At 43.8% G+C, this 18,546-nt stretch overlaps 1 protein-coding gene across 4 annotated transcripts in view; it reads right to left on the minus strand.

Moving 5' to 3' along the window:
• Positions 1-18,546, minus strand: part of rasgrp2 (RAS guanyl releasing protein 2) — a 51,232-nt gene that overhangs the window by 29,546 nt on the left and 3,140 nt on the right. For 3 of the 4 annotated variants that reach the window (XM_011487812.3, XM_011487811.3, XM_020711854.2), the window contains exons 2-7: positions 10,347-10,475; positions 10,131-10,233; positions 9,971-10,027; positions 9,636-9,767; positions 9,290-9,440; positions 8,311-8,484 (exon numbers count right to left, since the gene is read on the minus strand). In XM_011487812.3, coding sequence (XP_011486114.1) covers positions 8,311-8,484; positions 9,290-9,440; positions 9,636-9,767; positions 9,971-10,027; positions 10,131-10,233; positions 10,347-10,416 — 687 coding nt within the window. In that variant the 5' untranslated portion in view covers positions 10,417-10,475. Of the gene's footprint in view, positions 1-8,310; positions 8,485-9,289; positions 9,441-9,635; positions 9,768-9,970; positions 10,028-10,130; positions 10,234-10,346; positions 10,476-15,143; positions 15,196-15,290; positions 15,382-18,546 lie in introns of those variants that run through there. The other variant, XM_020711855.2, reaches the window with a different exon arrangement.

Genomic DNA, 18,546 nt, shown 5'->3' on the forward strand with positions numbered 1-18,546 from the left:
TCAGCAAACTCAAAATAGAAACTAAATATACAAAACACTTGACTCTTGAGGCAAAAGCTCACTTTGCGGTCATAATACAGAATCCGTTTTTAAAAAATAACAAACACAACAAACACAACACACCACAACTCCAGACACTTGACACTGTTCACAAATTAATGTATAGAGAAATTAGTCTTTGTATGGGTTCAGGTCTTGGTGCAGGTCAGGGTCTGGATTTGTGTCTGGGTCTGGGTGCAGATCCAGGTTTTGGTGCAGGTCTGGGTCTGGATTAATGTCTGGGTAATGGTGCAGATCCAGGTTTTGGTGCAGGTCTGGATTAATGTCTGGATCATGGTGCAGATCCAGGTTTTGGTGCAGGTCTGGGTCTGGATTTGTATCTGGGTCTGGGTGCAGATCCAGATCTTGGTGCAGGTCTAGGTCTGGATTTGTATCTGGGTCTGGGTGCAGATCCAGATCTTGGTGCAAGTCTAGGTCTGGATTCGTGTCTGGGTAATGGTGCAGATCCAGGTTTTGGTGCAGGTCTGGGTCTGGATTTGTATCTGGGTCTGGGTGCAGATCCAGGTTATGGTACAGGTCTGGGTCTGGATTAATGTCTGGGTAATGGTGCAGATCCAGGTTTTGGTGCAGGTCTGGGTCTGGATTTGTATCTGGGTCTGGGTGCAGATCCAGGTTATGGTACAGGTCTGGGTCTGGATTAATGTCTGGGTAATGGTGCAGATCCAGGTTTTGGTGCAGGTCTGGGTCTGGATTAATGTCTGGGTAATGGTGCAGATCCAGGTTTTGGTGCAGGTCTGGATTAATGTCTGGATCATGGTGCAGATCCAGGTTTTGGTGCAGGTCTGGGTCTGGATTTGTATCTGGGTCTGGGTGCAGATCCAGATCTTGGTGCAGGTCTAGGTCTGGATTTGTATCTGGGTCTGGGTGCAGATCCAGATCTTGGTGCAAGTCTAGGTCTGGATTCGTGTCTGGGTACAGGTTCAGACTCGCAAGTTAGCAAGCAGAGCAGCATTACCAGGCTGGGCAGTTTCCAGCTCAATAGGGCGGTTTTTCTTCTAGCTTTGGGCGGGTTTGGGATCGGTTTGGGGGCTTTTAGTTGGCGGTTTCAAGCAGGGAAGTGGGGTCTGGGGAGAGGCAGGTGGCAGGCAGTGCTTCACCTGACGTCTTCCTCACCTGTCGTCATCTAAAGCCTACTGATATTAAAATACATGTGTTCACTAGGTTGTTCCATAAATGCAATTTAACGTTTGATTTGAATCATTTTAATCTTTTTTTTGGGTATCTCCTGTTTAATTTCAGCTGCGAGCTTTGCGACACGAGAGATTGCGCAATCCTGAGTTAAGTCGGATTGATTGTTCCTTTAGTTTACTCAGCGTATCAGAATCAGTTTATTGTCGTTTGCACAGCTTTTACACTGACATACATAATGACATAATGTAAAGCTTCTCATTTTTATATTTTTTTGGGTGGGTTTTTGTTGGCTCTGGTGATCTTTAGATGACTTTTGGGCTGGAAAACTGTGACTCTATCTGGCAACACTGGCAGATATGAAATGATGATTAAAGGCAATTTTTAAAAAGCGGTCAAACGAAGCGTCATGATCCAAGGGGCTATGAAAAGAGGAAAAGGGAATACAAGACAATGTGTTGACCTTCCAAAAGTGCTGAAAGACGGATAAAATAGGAAAAACAAGAACAGAAAAAAAAACTCTTTCTTTTGCCCAAAATGTGACTGATGGCGCTCATATCACCAAGCAAACAAAGAGGAGGAGAAGCTGAGGTAGGGATGCCAAACCAGGTTAACAGATCTACGTTCTCTAAACTGTGAAACCAATGTGCAGAGCCACACGGCGTGCACATTGGTGTTACCATCACAGAAACCACAGAAGTTAGAGTTTCTGAGACCCACCTTGAACATCCTCTGTCATGTGTAGTGAGTCCTAACCAAGGGTTTTATACTGTATGAGCAGCAGATTGGACTGGTTGATAAGTCTAAAGGTGTTTGAGCAAATTTGTGACCAAAAGGTACCATCTAATTCCCAGGTCTAATTCCCATTTTTCAATATATGTGATATATGAGGCTTCCAAGATGAATTTTCATCTAAAATTACCCAAAGGAATCTAAACTCCTCGGAGTTTTACATTTTTACTCCATTAATAAACAGATTTACCTGTACTTTCTTCTGTTTATATTAGCAAAAGCCATAAACTCCGTCTTTTCTTGCTTCAACAAAGGATTATTGTTTTTATTATTATTATTATTTTTAATATTTAAGTTCAACTATTTCAGTTTCTACATCTTCTATTGAATATTTCCTTTTTTTTCAGGGCAAAAACAAGTTATCATCATCAAAAAGAGCAAATTTCTATACTTCAGACTTTGCAAATGTCATTTATATATAAGAGAAAAGGAAAAGGACCCTTGTGGGAGTTTACCTGCAAACTGTTGCCTATAATGTAAAAAACTGATGAAAGCATGAGTCCCAACTGCCCTTAACCTGCTATCCTAGGCACTTTAACATTGGGAGTTGGGTCATCTAGACCCACTAGAACCTTTTTTCTTCAATGATTTGTGATCTTCACTGGTATCCATGGATTACATGAAATCTTTCCACCTTTATCCACCTTTGTCATGGCAGGTAGAACACGTCAATGGTCATCTGGACCCCATTAGCACAAGGGTTAAAGGTCTGCGGGTGAAAAATGAGCAAACCCGTGCGAGGCACGAAAGTCATTTTAAGATCGTAGAGCTAAAACCGTCCTGCACATCTTTTCTCCACTGGCATCCGGCAGGCGACAGATTGTACTGAACACTTAAACAACAAGGGCAAGTAAGGATGGAGTAGGGAAGACGCAGGTATGTCGTACAGCTTTTTAAATCCCGACTTGGGACAATCCGTTAGTGCTGTTGAGGGGGAAGGAGTGTTCTCTGTGCGCGCTCCTCACTGTAACCTGACTGTTAGAAAAGAGAAAATTAGACAACCAGAGTGTCGTTTGTGTGGACGTCCTACGGACGTCTCACAGGCACCTGGGTATCATTTACCCCATTTATGCGCGGTCAGTGGGGGGCCACTACTCACACCTCATTAACAAATAGACTGTAGCGTATGGACAGCGTACGACTGCATCACCCCTACATCATATTTTCACAAATACTCAACAATACACTTACCACACGCACAACAATGGTACGTTCCATTTTCATAACGTCCCTTGAGGTGGTCGTAACGAGCCACACTGCAAGACACATCTGTACTCCCTTTAAGATGAGGGCGCTCCTCTTAACGACCCTCTCCAGGCCGGGACAACCAAAAAACCAGCAGCACCTGTACGGGTCAACCCACATACGACTAAGGCGTAACTAAAGCTTCTTCTCTAAGACCAAACAGATAGAATACAAGGATTCTGTGCATCAGATTGGTTTTTCAGTTCTGTTCTTGGTTTGACCTTTGTGTTCTGTCAGTCTCACCGGGTTCAGGCTGGAACCACAGCTGGCTTCCTTTAGTTAATCACCCTAAGTCTATTTACGTGTCTGGTTCAGTTCCTCTGCTCTGTCCCTCCGTTCTTCCTCCAAGGCTTTTGTCATGTTGCAGTTTAATTTTTTAAATTCTTGTGTTTCTGCCTCCATGCCCGGTCTCCTGCATTCTGGGTCCCTCGTCACCAGTTCCTGACATACAACTTTCAAATTAAAATAGAATACTCAGCAGTATGAAATGAATAAGTACTCTTCTTGAATATTTCTATTCATCAATTACTGTTATCTTCATCATTGCCATGGCTATAACTGTAAATGTGTTTCCATATAAAAACAAAAAACATGAATATTAGTCATATTAGGGTAGCATGCAACTCTCACCAGTAACTACACAATACTGTGTTGTACTCAGAAAACTAGTGCAGGGTACTGCTAATATCTTAGCAGATGCCTTCAAAGTTTACAGCCAAATTAAATCGTCGAGTACCATTTCATTCTGAGTGTTATTTGCTAGGAAGGGTGTATAAATGTGTAAATTATACATTAAAAGATCATACAGCTACTTGAGCGGCAGTTTAGCTCAGGCGGTGGAGCAGGTCATCCTATGACCAAAGGGTTGGTGGATCAATTCCCGCTCTCCCCAGCCAGATGTCGCCTGCAGCTCACTGCTCCCCCAAGGGGATGGATCAAAGTGTGGAGAAGAATTTCCCCGTTGTTGGATAAATAAAGTATCTATTATTATTATTTATTATTTCCATGTGAACAAACCCAACAATTAGGATGGTGACAAAACTGTTTGAAAGCATGTGTTAGTTTTCGGTTACTTTTTTCTCTTTAAACTAAAAAGTCTTCCAATCAGCTCATAGACTGGATCAGGTTTGTGCGCGACTGGAAACATTTCTGACCAATCAGCATCAACCATCACGCATGTGATTGGCTGGCTTTTGTGTCACATTTTTAACGCGGCGCCCCGCTCTCTTTCCAGCGCAGAAGTGTGAGAATTTCTCTGCAGTGGAAATTGTTTTGTTTGCACATATTTTTGAGTTTCAAGTGCAAAATAAGGCAACACTTTATATTAAGATTCCTTAACAAGCTTTGTTAACGCATTAACAAGCATTATAATAGAATTTTTAGGGTGTTAGTAAGACATTTATTAGCACAATAAGCCCAGTGTTACCCAAAATAATTGTTTGAGCACACAAAATGTTTAAAGTCTGAAAACAGTGAGCCTGGAATAATGGCACAAAAATCACTCCAGGCCAGTTTTCTCCTAAACATTTTAGACCTATCAGAGGTTTTCTTTTTTTATTTAATTCAAACAAACATCTCTTAATAATTTAATTTGTTAATTTAATTTGTTATCAGCATTTTTTTTATTTTAAATGAACACTATTGGGGCAGCAGTGGCTGGAAATCAAACAATAAACTGGCAGTCGAGCTGCTTCTATGGTGGGACTGTTCAGAGCTCTGCAGATCATTTTACCCTGAGGGGAACTTGTCTGTCAAACAGCTTCAAAGGTAATTCACTCAAAACCACAAAGGCTGTTGTGTTGCCACAGGCACAAATGTCAAGGCAAATAACAATTCATGATTGCCCAGCAGTGGTTTTTGTCAAATTCATGGGTGGATGCAGAGTTTAGGTGAACAGACCAGCAAGCAGAACAAAGCTGTGGTTGCTCATCTAAAAATCAAACGGTCATCTGAACTGTGGTGTCCCCGCTGTTGCAAGGGGAAGTGACCGTTGGGACTTCTGCCCGTCTCCTCTGACAGAAGCCCCCCAGGTATAAAAGCGGTGATGTTTTCTGACAGGAAGCTTTGAAGAAATCTACTGGGACACAACGGAATAAAACACACGTGACTGCAGAAAAGCTTTGCATCTGGTCTGTAAATATGAAAGGGTGGTGTGCTGAGGGTGACAAAAAGGGTGTAGGGCTGGTGCACCACATTTAATCAACCAGCTAGATTTACAGGTGTCACCTCTGATCTCCTGGATCCGTCATGTTAACTCAATCCTGTTTAACTCAAACCTTCAGTCATCTGATCCGACTGATGAGCAGTGAGGAGGGCATCCAGGGACATTGGTGCACTTTTATTTACATGGATTACTGCCTCCCTACATTTGCTCCTTAATCACAAGGAGAAGTGTGGAACCTCACTCCTTAAGATCAGAAGACCAGCTGTTGCTTTCTGTTCCATTTGCTGCACAGAGCTGGAAAAAAAGCCTTTGTCCACTCTGTTCCTTTTACTTGGAAAATGCTGCAGAAAGACTGGAAACTAACTGAATTGGTATCTTTAGATGTTTTTAAGATCAAGCTCAAAGCTTTGGAGACTGCAACAATAATGTGAAACTGCTTTTCATGATTTGTGTGATTTTAAAGATGTTTGTATTTTTTGTATTGAAATGTACTGCCTCTTTAATCTCAATGGAACTTTCCTGGTTAAATAAAGGTTAATTAATAAAAATTGAAATGTATTCTCAGCATTAGACCCATCCCAGAGAGAAGCGGTGAGGTGCAGACACAGCCGTGTTCAGAAGTTTTAGTAGCTTAACCCCCCAATCCAATCCCTTTACAAGGACCTAAAGTATATCATGCAAAATCTGCTTTATTTTTACTTTTAAGAATATTATAATGTTCATTCCTCACAAAAACAACCCCAAAGTGGGATTTTATCTCTGTGGAATCCTTTAAAAAACATAGTCTGTGACCACCAGCCCCTCCCAATCCAAAACAAGCGGGTTCTCACATTGTGACATCACAAAGTGAGGAACAGTCCCTTCCAGGAAGAGTGTGCACTGCCAGCTCCGCCCCCAGGCTAACAGACCCACCCACTTTCTCAGTAGAGCTAGCGGTGATCGGCTAATCGCTTTCCTTTTAAATCTACAATATGCACATCCATCTTTTCAAAAAGTTCGGATGATGTTTGTTTTCATGAGCAAAACACAGAAACGCTACCGAGGCAGGCTGTAGGATGATGTCATGAAATGGGCGGCACCCACAAGAAAAGAAAGGCGGGGCCTCAGAGTTTGAGTCGTCTTACTTCCGGTTAGAAAAATGAGCTGCTAACATAACAAACATTTCATAAAAAATGGTTCTTTAGTGTGCCAAAGGTAAAATATGAACATATTTATGGATATAGATTTCTCTGAAAGGCTTAAGAAAAGCAGGATATAGACCCTTTAATGCTGAGCATCAAGCAGGAAGGCTTTGGGTCTCATGTTTAAAGTCTTTGGTATGACCTGACCGTGGACTCAGTCCCAGGCCAAACAGTCTGCCACTGGCCTGATCCAGCAGGGTTCAGGAGTGAACCAACAGTGAAACTGATATATGTGGAGCTTCTGTTGTCTGAGAGGACAGAGCAGGTCCCAGGAGCCCTGAAGACACAGCTAATATTACTAATAATGAATTGAAAAAAAAACAACATTTTCTGTAATTTGATATTTATTAACCCGAAAATAAAGACAATAATAAAGGTTCCCCCAAACACCAAATACTGACCATGTCAATAGCGAGTATTTCCATAAGTTCTCTATGTTGTTCTGACAACTCACGTGGGGGGTCAGATCATCCAGTCTCTGCTAGAGCTGGTTTCAGATGTGTTCTATGGGGTTCAGGTCAGGGGTCATTGCTGGTCAAACCATACGAGGACACGCCCACTTCCTGGAGTCCAGCCATGTGGTGGAGCGTTATCATCCATGAACAGAAAGTTGGGGGTGTTCTGGTGGAATTGGGGGATGATGATGGTTCTATGATGTCTCTAAAGGTCAGAACCTGCAGGGACCGGACCGTCTACCATAACCAAATGGGTTTTGCTCTGACTGGTGATGCCTGTCCAGACTGTTGGTCCCTTCTACACCAAAGACCCTGGAGACCATGTTGACCGCGGCGTATCGCGCATCAACTCAGACCACCATCATTTCTGTGGACGGTGACCCGACCCTCATGCGTGAACAGGACGGTAGGCCGTTGCTGCATTGTCCAGGTCACAACGCTGTGTGGCGTTAGCTAAACCCGGTCTTAGGTCAGAGGTCATTAGGTTTTGATCATGGTGGTGGTCTGTCACTGGGGGGGCTCCTCTCCTGGGTGGGTCCCAAACTCTGACAGTAGTTTTGGGTCTTGATCCAAGTCGGCTGATGACACTTGGAGACTAGTTGACCTGCAACACCTGACTGTCTGCCACCAACCTGAAGGTGCTGTGGTCGGGTGGAGCTTTAATAAACACTGAAAAGGTTTTTCTTTTAGAAGTTTTTAGTTTTGGCCCCAATAAGTTAGAAAACGCTGTACACTTTGAGACCATCACGTAGAAAACACACAATGGGCTGTGTCTGTCACCACAATATAATCGCTTCCCAATCCTAAAAACTATGGTGTGAAACAAACACTGTGGATATCAGCCGAATTTGTCGCCAATACCGCCAACTTATTGGTAGTTGTGTGTCTTTTTTGCCTTGCTAAAAAGTAACACACGTTTGTGGCGCAACTTTGATGCAGAAAGCCATGGTGGCCTTAATGTTGGCATTCACCACCAGGTCCCTTCAAAAAGGGTTTGGGTTCTATTTCCATAGATTTCATATGGTTTCTTCCTGGAGGCTGATCTTCACCCTCCTCTGGTGACTTTAAACACTCCTCGGTTAAAACCGCTGTTAGCTAAGCCGTCTGTTAAGCTGGCATACATACACAATTGACTAAAGTCAGTTCAGTATTAATTTAGACAGGACAGAGTGAACATGTATGTTTAATATGTCATTTGATGTCTGGACGACTGCTGCTCAATAGTTTTCTTTGCCATGTTTGTCTTGCCCCCCGAGCCCCACCACTTCCCCAAAGCTGGACAGACCTGTGCCACTCTGATGAAATGGGAAATGACAGCGGCCCTCTGCGGCGCCGTGGGCTTGCTGAGCACCATGAGCTGTATCCACTGCGAAACGCTGTTGAAGAGCGTGATGAAGCGCTCCAGGATAGGGTTGTCCACGGTGCAGCCATGCATCACAAAGCTGTGGTAGTCCTGGAACTGGGAGGACAAGGCAGACATTGGAAAGCATAAACAGGCATTCCAGAGCTGTGCTAGGACGGTGACACAAGTGTCTTCCTCGAAAACTTAAAACTGCAATGATGAAATATCACACTTTTGGGGCATGTTTGTATTTGATGGGTTTCAAATGAAATGTAAGTTGATAACCGTCTTTTACTGAATATGCAGCAACAACTAAGTTCTGTCACAGCAGCCGAGGAGCCACAGTTCTTTATTTTGGACAGTTGGAGCTCCTAAATGCCTTTCTTGTGTTTCTCTCTGCTCTTATCTTGGTCTCTGTCTGGCTCTGGTTTGCATTTGAAGCCTTAAAGCGTGCATTTGCTGCCCCTTTGGTACTCTGCACCCACATCTGCCACGTATGGACTCCTGCTCCACTTTCTACAACTAAATGGAGGCCAAAATGGAATAAATGACCCTTCTGCTAGTTCCATTCTCCTTGATAATTGCCTTATGTGAAGTTCTGCCATAAACGAACTGCCCGCCTCCCACAGCAGTCACGGTGCAAACACATCAAAAAGGTGCAGACCAGACAGACATCTTCACAAATTTGTATATATGACATATGCTAAAAAGGGAAATGTAAGTGACTTTAATTCTGAGCCTAAATTTTTCCTCAGTACCTCAAAAAGTAACACTCAAGAACAAAACAAAAAATGACTATGCAGGGGAATATTGTGTTATTCTCCGTTGCTTAGCAACTACAGTGAGCCTGTGACTTGTGAGCCATACACTGCGTAGTACCTGAAACCTGTAAGGCTAACACTCATGCTGCACTCAAACTGACCAGGATCTTGCAGAAGGATTTATACTCCAAGTAGGTCAGGTGTTCGGCCAGCTCGCAGGAGTCCAGGTGGTCAAACAGGAGGGACATCTTTCTCTTTTTGGACACTGACGGGACACGTTGAGTCACTTGACGTTTCCACTTATAGGATGGCCTGAAAGGGTTAAAACAACACAGTTTTCTTTTCTTTGTGTGTCTGCTGGATCACCAGGAAAGAAAAAGTTAAAGCTGCACGTTTGCCAAGAAGCTACTTGCTTTTAACACCTCAGCTGCCGTTTGAAAGTCAAAAGATAACCAAAGCAACAAAAAAGGGAGGATCAGGTCACCATCTAAAATGGCCATCACTCACACACTGTCCAGATCAATGAGCTGACTCTGACTCTCATTGCCTTTGGTGGTCAGGAGGTCTTTATAGTCTTTGATCTGGTCTGCCAGCTCCGGGTTCAGATTGAACTCTGCGGGAAACTCAGAAATCCAGTACCTGGAGGAAAGGCCAAAGGGGAAGAGACCGGCAGATGATTGACGACACACATCCCCTCTATCAAAATAAGTCTGACTTCACAGGATAACAATTGATTTGAGTCTAAAACTAACTTCAGGAATCACAGAACACAACAATCAGCAAGAAGGAGCAAACCGAAAAGCAGATGGGACAAATCTAAGGCCGGTATGACGGTTTCGTACTTGATGAGGTGACATATCTTGGTGCGGCGCTCTGAAGAGCAGGTCTCCTCTTGAGATCTGAGTCGCAGGTCAAGGTGCGCTTCAGTTTGGTCAGTCAGTGAGCTCATGGCTCCTAAACAAACACTGAGGTCAGCTTTCATACTGGATGATTAAAGGATACTTGAGCACAAGCTTTTTAGCCATTTCAGTGGAGGGGATGTACCAAGGGTGCATCATGAGGAACATGCGGACCAAAGAGTCGTCCTTTAAAGTGCCCTTGTCGTCTAAAAACAGGTAGCAGAGGGGGATTAAATGGACAATAAGACGATTGTTTTCAGGTTAGACAAATCTGTTAACTAAAGCCCGTTTGATTTTAGAAAAAACTGAAATGACAAACCGAAGGCTTGGATGCATCCTTCCACCAGCTCATCCACCGAGGCAGACTGTTCTGAGGTCGTCGGCTCCATTCTCACTCTCCACCCCTCTGTTGTTTTTCCCTTGTTCCTGTCTGAGTGGAATGAACTTCCTGAAGACAAAAGGAGGAATAAATCAGCTAAACAAAATGCCAAGATGGAAGAATGGATGCTGTGGATGTCAGAGGTCAACGTTTCATTTTTCTGCTTAATGATGCACTCAGTAATTATGACAGAGTTCTATTATCATTTAGAGTAATTAACAAATAGGAAGGCTTAATAACTGTTGTTGGACACCAAAACATTGACGTATAAGAGAACTGGACTGACTAAGTGTGATGTCATCAAAAAGAAAACGCTTTACTTCCAGCCACCACTGCCATGTGGAGCCAGACGGCAGTGATTGGTCCGAGTGGGTCTGAATCAACGTTTATAAGGCAACTATTGTCCCATCCGGGGCATCGAATTGGTGGTCAGTTTATAAATTACTTGAAATAAAGAAAAAGAATCATGAAATAAACATGAGGATTATCAAGAACATTTTCAAATAAGGTTTTCAGGGTAAGAATGTCAGAGTAACGGCTGTTTATTTCTCTACAGAAGTCCATGGGATTTTGGCGGCTACTTCCTGTTGAGTACGTCAGGGGGGCGGGGTCACTCAGTCCAGTTCTCATATACCATTAATGCACAAAAAACAAACAAAAAACAAGTTTATGTTTTCCTTCATCAAATTTCATGTCGCACACAAAACACGACATGACAACCATACATACGTAAATAACCTCATCTACTCATGAAAACTATAAGACGAGCTGCAGATAAAATGTATCCGTGTCATAGATAGATGATCCGTTTTGTTCACGTGCTCATCACGATATCCCCAGTCTGTTTGGTTCTTCCAATGTACTTGAGCCACAAACAACACCGAAACGAACATTGGATGTCGTTGTATTGACTTTTATCGGCTGCTTATTTTTGTCTGAGGTGATGCAGAAAACGAGTTAAAGCCGCAGTTTTCCTTGATGTGAAGCTGCAGAGCGGACCGTCAACAAAACACCCCAGAAAAACAAAGGTTTTTCAGTAACTCGCCATAAATAATCTCAAAAACGTCACAAAAACTCATTGCTGTTAAAACACAAACTCCACAGAAACCACTAATGTCATTGGTCCTCCTCTCAGAGTGAACCAGCCTTTTCGAGGGATGCGAGGTGCAAACGTGTCCTTATCCCTTGTGCTATCCTATGGGGTCCAGATGACCCCCCCCCTTCCATTGACGTGTCCCCCCTACCATGACAAAGGTGGATAAAGGTGGAAAGATTCCATGTAATCCATGGACACCAGTGAAGATCACAAATCATTGAAGAAAAAAGGTTCAGAGCACTGTCTAGTGGGTCTAGATGACCCCACTCCCAATGTTAAAGTGCCTAGGATAGCACAAGGGTTACTGAACTCAGCAGGTAATTATACTAAAAATTAAAAAAATTATAGAAAATTCAGTAAAAACTATGATAACAATAAAAAGAATTTATAGCAAAAATCACAAAACAATATTAGTGAATTCAGTAAAAAAACAATAGCGAAATTAAAAAAAACAAAACAAAACAAAAATATATACATATACTTAAATTTAAAACTTGAAAACAGAAAAAATTATATGTAAAAATCATAAAATAGTAGTTCTTTGCTTTTATAGATAGACATTAGAACAAAAATATTTAAATGAAAATTACGGAAACTCTCATTTTGTTAATAACATATAATTTGCTTTCATAATTGTTTTTTTTTTATGTAAAAACAAATTTCTTTCTTTTAACAACTTATTTCCGTAAACTGAACCTCAGTTTATTTTTCTTCATTCATTTTCTTAACCGTTTTTCCCTTTCGGGGTCACGGGGTTGCTGGAGCCTATCCTGGCCACTTGTGGGCGAAGGCAGGGGACAACCTGGACAGGTCGCCAGTCTGTCGCAGGGTAGAATGTCCACAAACACACACCCATTCACTCTCACACTCACACCTAGGAACAATTTAGAGTGACCAATCAACCTATGAAGCATGTTTTTAGATGGTGGGAGGAAGCCGGAGTCTCCGGAGAAAACCCACGCATACACGGGGAGAACATGCAAACTCCACACAGAAAGGTCCCCCATCGATGTAGTTTTTCACGTCCCCCAGCTGGGACTTGAACCGGAGGCCTTCTTGCTGTGAGGCAAGAGCGCTAACCACTGCACCACCGTGCACTTCCTCTGACTGTGGATGTTTATTTTTCTTAATTTCCCGAAAACGTGACACTTTTATTTTGAAAATGAGAAGCTTCACTGACTCTTACTTTGAAGTTGTTTTACTTCCAGTGACAGCAGCACGTTTGGTTTGTTTAGTTAATGCACCTAAAGTCGAACGTTTTCTTTTAGAGGCTGATGTGTGTTCTTACAACAGTCTAGATTAGATTTATAAAGATGGGGAATCAGCAAATATTTGTATTTTGGGGAACAGAAATCCCGAATATCCAGGTATTTGAACACAGCCCTGTTAAATATCACTTATATGTCCAGGTAGTAATGAAGTAATACATGGTTCTTCGTTGTGGTGTTGGCGTGACTTGCTGGCAGTCATTGGAAATATGCGTAGCGCTTTTTCAAGATGCTGATGTTGGAATGCAACCACCAAGCAATAGGAAGCCTGCATCCTCCTTGTTCCTTCTGTGAACATGCACAACTCTATGCTTTCAGTTATTAGAGAGCTCCTGCTTATTGCATCATCATTGATTGCTGATTAGACAAAAAGCAACGCTCAGCAACCAAGTTTAGCCTCTAAATCCCCATCAGCTCAGCCCCCTACGGCCCGTGGCTTTTTATTGTCGTCCTTGGGTTAGTGTGACAGTGGGGTGATTGCCTGACACAGTGGGCCACCGCCCCACACTGCCTCTGCCGCAGCGCGGTGGGCGGACGCCCTCGATTACAGGCTTCAGTAGCCGTCACCGCCGTGCTCACTTGAGCGAGGAAACACTGAGAAATGGAGAGAAACGCCATCTCAGTGCTTCAGTCTGAACGGCGTCCAGTCATCGTGAAGACAGAGGAAGTGACTGTGATGAAGAGGAGCCGAAACGACAGCAGGACAGGTTGAAAATGTAACTTTATTTACACCCGTGACTAACAGAGCCAGAGGGCGGAGTCTGAAACAACGTCCATTCCATTTTAGGTTTTGCAGAATGTTTAGTATTTAAATACCCAAAGACTGTGATACTAATGATGCTGTTTTCAAAATAAAAGTGTCACGTTTTCGGGAAATTAAGAAAATAGACAGAGGTTCAGTTTACGAAAATAAGTTGTTAAAAGAAAGAAATTTGTTTTTACATTAAAAAAAAAATTATGAAAGCAAATTCTGTTTTATTAACAAAACGAGAGTGATCGTTTCCGTAATTTTCATTTAAATGTTTTTGTTCTGATGTCTAACTATAAAAGCAAAGAACAACTATTTTATGATTTTTTTTTTACATATAATTTTTTTCTGTTTTTCAAAATATATATTTCTTTTTTTGACAATTTTTTCTTATTTTCGCTATAGTTCTTCTTTAAACTTAATTCACTAATATTGTTTTGTGATTTTTGCTATAGCTTTTTTAGGACATCAAAGGTTGTAGTCCTAAAGCGAGGATATAACCCTTGTGCTATCCTAGGCATGTTAACGTTGGGTGTTGGGTCATCTGGACCCACTAGACAGTGCTCTGAACCTTTTGTCTTCAATGATTTGTGATCTTCACTGGTGTCCATGGATTACATGAAATCTTTCCACCTTCATCCACCTTTGTCATGGTAGGGAGAACACGTCAATGTAAGGGTGGGGTCATCTGGACCCCACAAGATAGCAGGTGGGATAAAGTGGGCGTGTGTGTCATTTCTACTTTCTAGTTTCCCCTCAGAGCAGTTTGTCCTCATGGGCTGATGCACAAAGGCCCCAGACTCTGACAGAAACGGCGAGCATGCAAACACCGGTACCGTCCCTCTGTCTTTGTCTGGTCCACCACTGCGGCACAGGCTGTTCTCGTCTTCGGGATGACGCTCTCCTGACATTTCATCCTAATGTTTCATCTCTCTGACAGGGATGCTTTGCAGCGGGACAGAGAACAGTACTGGAAGCCTTCGGGGAATCCAGGACAGACCTGTCCTTCAGAGTTCCCTTCTTCTGCATCGTGTCGCTCTCTGTGCGTTTCAGCTCTGTGAAAGTGGCCAGCGCTGCGCCGGCTTTGGAGTCGCTGCGGTTGCTAGGTGACGATGACCCCGGGGTCATCGATCAGACAGATTGAGGGGCGGCGTGGGCCGCAGCGGGGATGGAGGGAGTCTGCCTGATGCTTGGTCCATCCTGGCAGAGCGGACTGTGCTTCTGCTTCGCCGTGAATGAAAATGTCACGGCCTCTGACGCGAGGACCCCGACACGATCCACCGGACGCTCCAGTGTAATATATATAACGGAGGCAAATGTCACTTTTCACACTTTTTCACTGTCTTATGGTTCTTTATCTTTCAGCTGCTCCACATCCACTCTCACTCCAACCTCCCTCCCTCGTGTCCTCCTTCTCTATCTCCTCTTTGGTCTTTTTCCTGGCATCTCCAACCTCAGCATCCTTTTCCCAACATCATCACTGTTCCTCCCAAAGAGAAGCTCAACATCTTCATCTCTGCTGCCTCCTCCAGCCTGATTCAAAGCTCCTCCTTTAAATCCTTCACTTCTGTCTACAACATCACCCTCTCTCCTCATCCACGTCCTGCTAATCTTCTCTCACCAACCGTAGAAAAGTTTCCTCCAGAACCCTGTAGTGTGGATACAGTGCAGCAGAATGAGCCAGACGCCGGACAAATCAAACAAAGGCTCCATCAGGCCTTAGTAATTAAATAACCCACTGTCCGGAGAACTCAGAGGCACTGAGCCTGAATCCTCAGAACCCTAAGTGTGAGTGGGCGGGACCTTCCCCGAAGAGGCCACGCCCATTCGGCACAGAAAACAGAAGAACAAGGCCACAGAACAAACTCTACTGCCAGAGTGTGTCAGTGGGTCAACAGCTCTGATGGAGGTCATGCAGGCCGAGACCAATCCGCTATGAGAGACTGATGGATTCACACGATTGATCTGTCCTTAGTTTAACATTGGATGCCCCCCTCCTGACACACCCCTCTGCATTTGGCCAGATCGTATTAAATCACCGGCTGGTGCCCCCTTTTGGCTGCCATTTCCTGTTTAGGTCAGTCCATCCTGTGGTCCAGGGGTCTGCAATGTGAGGCTCTTTTAGCCCTCCGTTGTGGCTGAAGAAAAATAAAATAACAGTTATTTTTAAAAGTAAGGTTTGCTAAAGTAAGGTTAACTAACTAGATTTGCTAAGATTATAACAATATGGGTGAGGTGCACCTAAGAGTAAAATAAAGGATGTGAAAGTTTAACACGCCTGCCGACACCAAGAGGCCCTGGTTGCTACAGATGGACCATAAACCAATGAATTCCTGTTTACGTTCAGGTTCACAGCAGTAGTAAGTCACCACTGTGGCGATGCCATTCTCGGCTTGAATTGTTGAAAATCTTTTGTAGGAGAACATTAGCTGCACCGAGAAGATCCTGTTTGACACATTTTGAAAAGGAAGTCATATGAACTTCTGTCAAAAGTAAAAAAAAAACAGTTTAAGATTTGAGAAAACGCAAGTTTCTCTTCATAGTTCTGTTTTTATTCATACAAAAAAGAAGTATAACTCGTGTTTATTATTAAAATACATATTTATGTAAGGAATGCAAAGTAGTATCAAATTCTCCTAAAGGGTGAGAAAAGACTTTGCAGCTCCTACTAAGTTTTAATCGGTACCAAACAGACCGGAATGACTGGTCAATACCCACAAACGTAAAAACCGTTATTTATTCCAAAATCGTGTACGTTTTTGACTTGTTTTCATCACCCTTCTAGTTCAACTTGTCAAAAATTGGGATTTAAGTGGCAGACGTAAATCCTAAAAACAAAAGAACCAAAACTTGATTTCAGAAAGCAAAAGAGAACAAAGCAAGAACCTGATGAAGAGATGAAAATCAGAAGATGAACGACAGAAAACCGAGAACCTGATGGTTCATCAACAGAGAACGCGGCTGAGACAGGACAAAAACTCAACCAAGAAGTGGGTTAATTAAGGCTAAAGACCACTGAATGTTTTTATCCTGGCACACATGACATTTTTGGAAAGCAGAGAGGAAATCAGTCTGCAAAACGAGCTCAAAAGTGGAGCAAGGATGCAGACTTTTTTGACAATAATTTATCTTTCTGTTCATACCTGGCTGCAAAAAACCCACACTTCTTCATATCACATCCACACAGCTGTTATCTTTCACCCAACAGCCTCTCTTTGGCTCAGGAAGTGGACTGAAGGGTGCTACACGATGGGGCAGATAAAGTCCTCCAGAGGGGTTGTTGACAGCCCCTATTTACAGACTGCAGGCTTCTGAGAGGAGGAAAAGAAACGTTTCCTTTTCCCTGGACAAGCAGACAGCCACAGCGGTGGTGGTGGGGGGGGGGGGGGGGGGGCACTGCTGCAAACAGAGATTAGCAGCCACAGTTGTTTCCTTGGGGGGGGGGGGGGGGGGGGGGGCGGAGATGAGGAATGGCAAAAACGGGAGATAAAGCAAAGTGCTGGGAGGCAGGAAGAGAGCCGGTCAAACACGGAAAAGACTTTCTGCTCAGGAAGGAGGACAAATTCAACGTAGCAGAAAGGACTATAGGGCTGCACGGTGGCGCAGTGGTTGCCTCACAGCAAGAAGGCCCCCGGTTCAAGTCCCAGATGGGGGACCGGAATCAGACACACCAATGGGGCACCTTTCTGTGTGGAGTTCTCATGTTGTGCATGCGTCTTTTCTCCGGGGACTCCGGCTTCCTCCCACCATCCAAAAACATGCTCGATAGTTTCATTGGTTACTCTACATGTGTGATGGTGGCCCTGCGACCGACTGGCCTCCTGTCCAGGGCGTCCCCTGCCTTCGCCCACAAGTGGCCATGATGGGCTCCCGCAGCCCCGTGACCCCAAGAGCGAACAAACGGATCAGAAGATGACTCTTTCTTTCTCTTACGGCTTCTCCCATCAGGGGTTGCCGCAGCGAAACAACCTCTCTTTCGAGGATGAGTCGCATGGTTAACTTGGCAATGTTTTACGCCGGATGCCCTTCCTGACGCAACCCTCTCAATTTATCCGGGCTTGGGACCGGCACAGCAGCAGAGAAGGGAATAGGGAGCAGCCCGGATTCGAACCCTGGTTTCGCAGACGGAAGGCGCCGCAAACCAGCACGAAATAAATTGGCTCCCTGGATCAGAAGATGAATGAAAACCAAAAAAAAGAAAGTGCTATTAGAATCAACTCGTCTTGTATTTTACAAGTTAAATAGGGCCGTTTTTAAAGTTCAAAAAGCAGTTTCCGGACCTCTTTTAGGACTCTTGTGAGCCATGAAAAGCTTGAAGGTAAATGTGGAAAGGGCGCTCGGCAGCGGCTCACGCCCTCCTCCCCACCACAGAAAGCCCTCGCCGTGTCACACTGAGCTGTCGGAGCTTTTGTTCTGCGGCTTCCTGCTTCAACCTCTGTCCTTTAAGCAGATGTGAGCGCTCGCTTCAAGACAAATACAGGAAAAGGTGTCTCGGTATGTCAGATGAGAAGAACGGGAAGGTTTGCACGCCCGCCCAGAGTGTTTTCTGACTTTTTTTAAATCACCTCTTTCTTTGGTGAATCAGCTGCAGAGCTCATGTGTGTGAAGATCAGGACACACAAGTGGGTTGCGTAACAGTAATTGTGCAAAGGCAGCGTCTTGCTGCGTGCAACCGCTGTAAACTTCAGCACACGCCTCAGTCAGGGTTCACCGGGCTTCGCTGCGATGCAGAAGTCAAACATTTCACATCCTGTTGTTGAAGAAACTTCAATCTAAATTTGCACTCGTGGGAATCCTTCATACATTTGTAAAATACCACGCCATGTGCAGCAGGGGGGGCAGAATACCAAAAAAGATCATAACAGGTTTGTGCAGCTGTCTGTGGGCTAACATAAAACCCCTCATTGGCTTTGAGCTGATCTGGTTCATTTCCTCCTGCATGTCGCTCAATGAGCTGCACTTCGGTTTCATTCAACAGTCATTCTGAACTTGTCTTTGTCTGAGAGCGCTAGAAGTTTCGGCCTCCAC

This window comes from Oryzias latipes, chromosome 18 (genome assembly GCF_002234675.1).
Source record: "Oryzias latipes chromosome 18, ASM223467v1".
In the NCBI taxonomy this organism is placed as follows: domain Eukaryota; kingdom Metazoa; phylum Chordata; class Actinopteri; order Beloniformes; family Adrianichthyidae; genus Oryzias; species Oryzias latipes.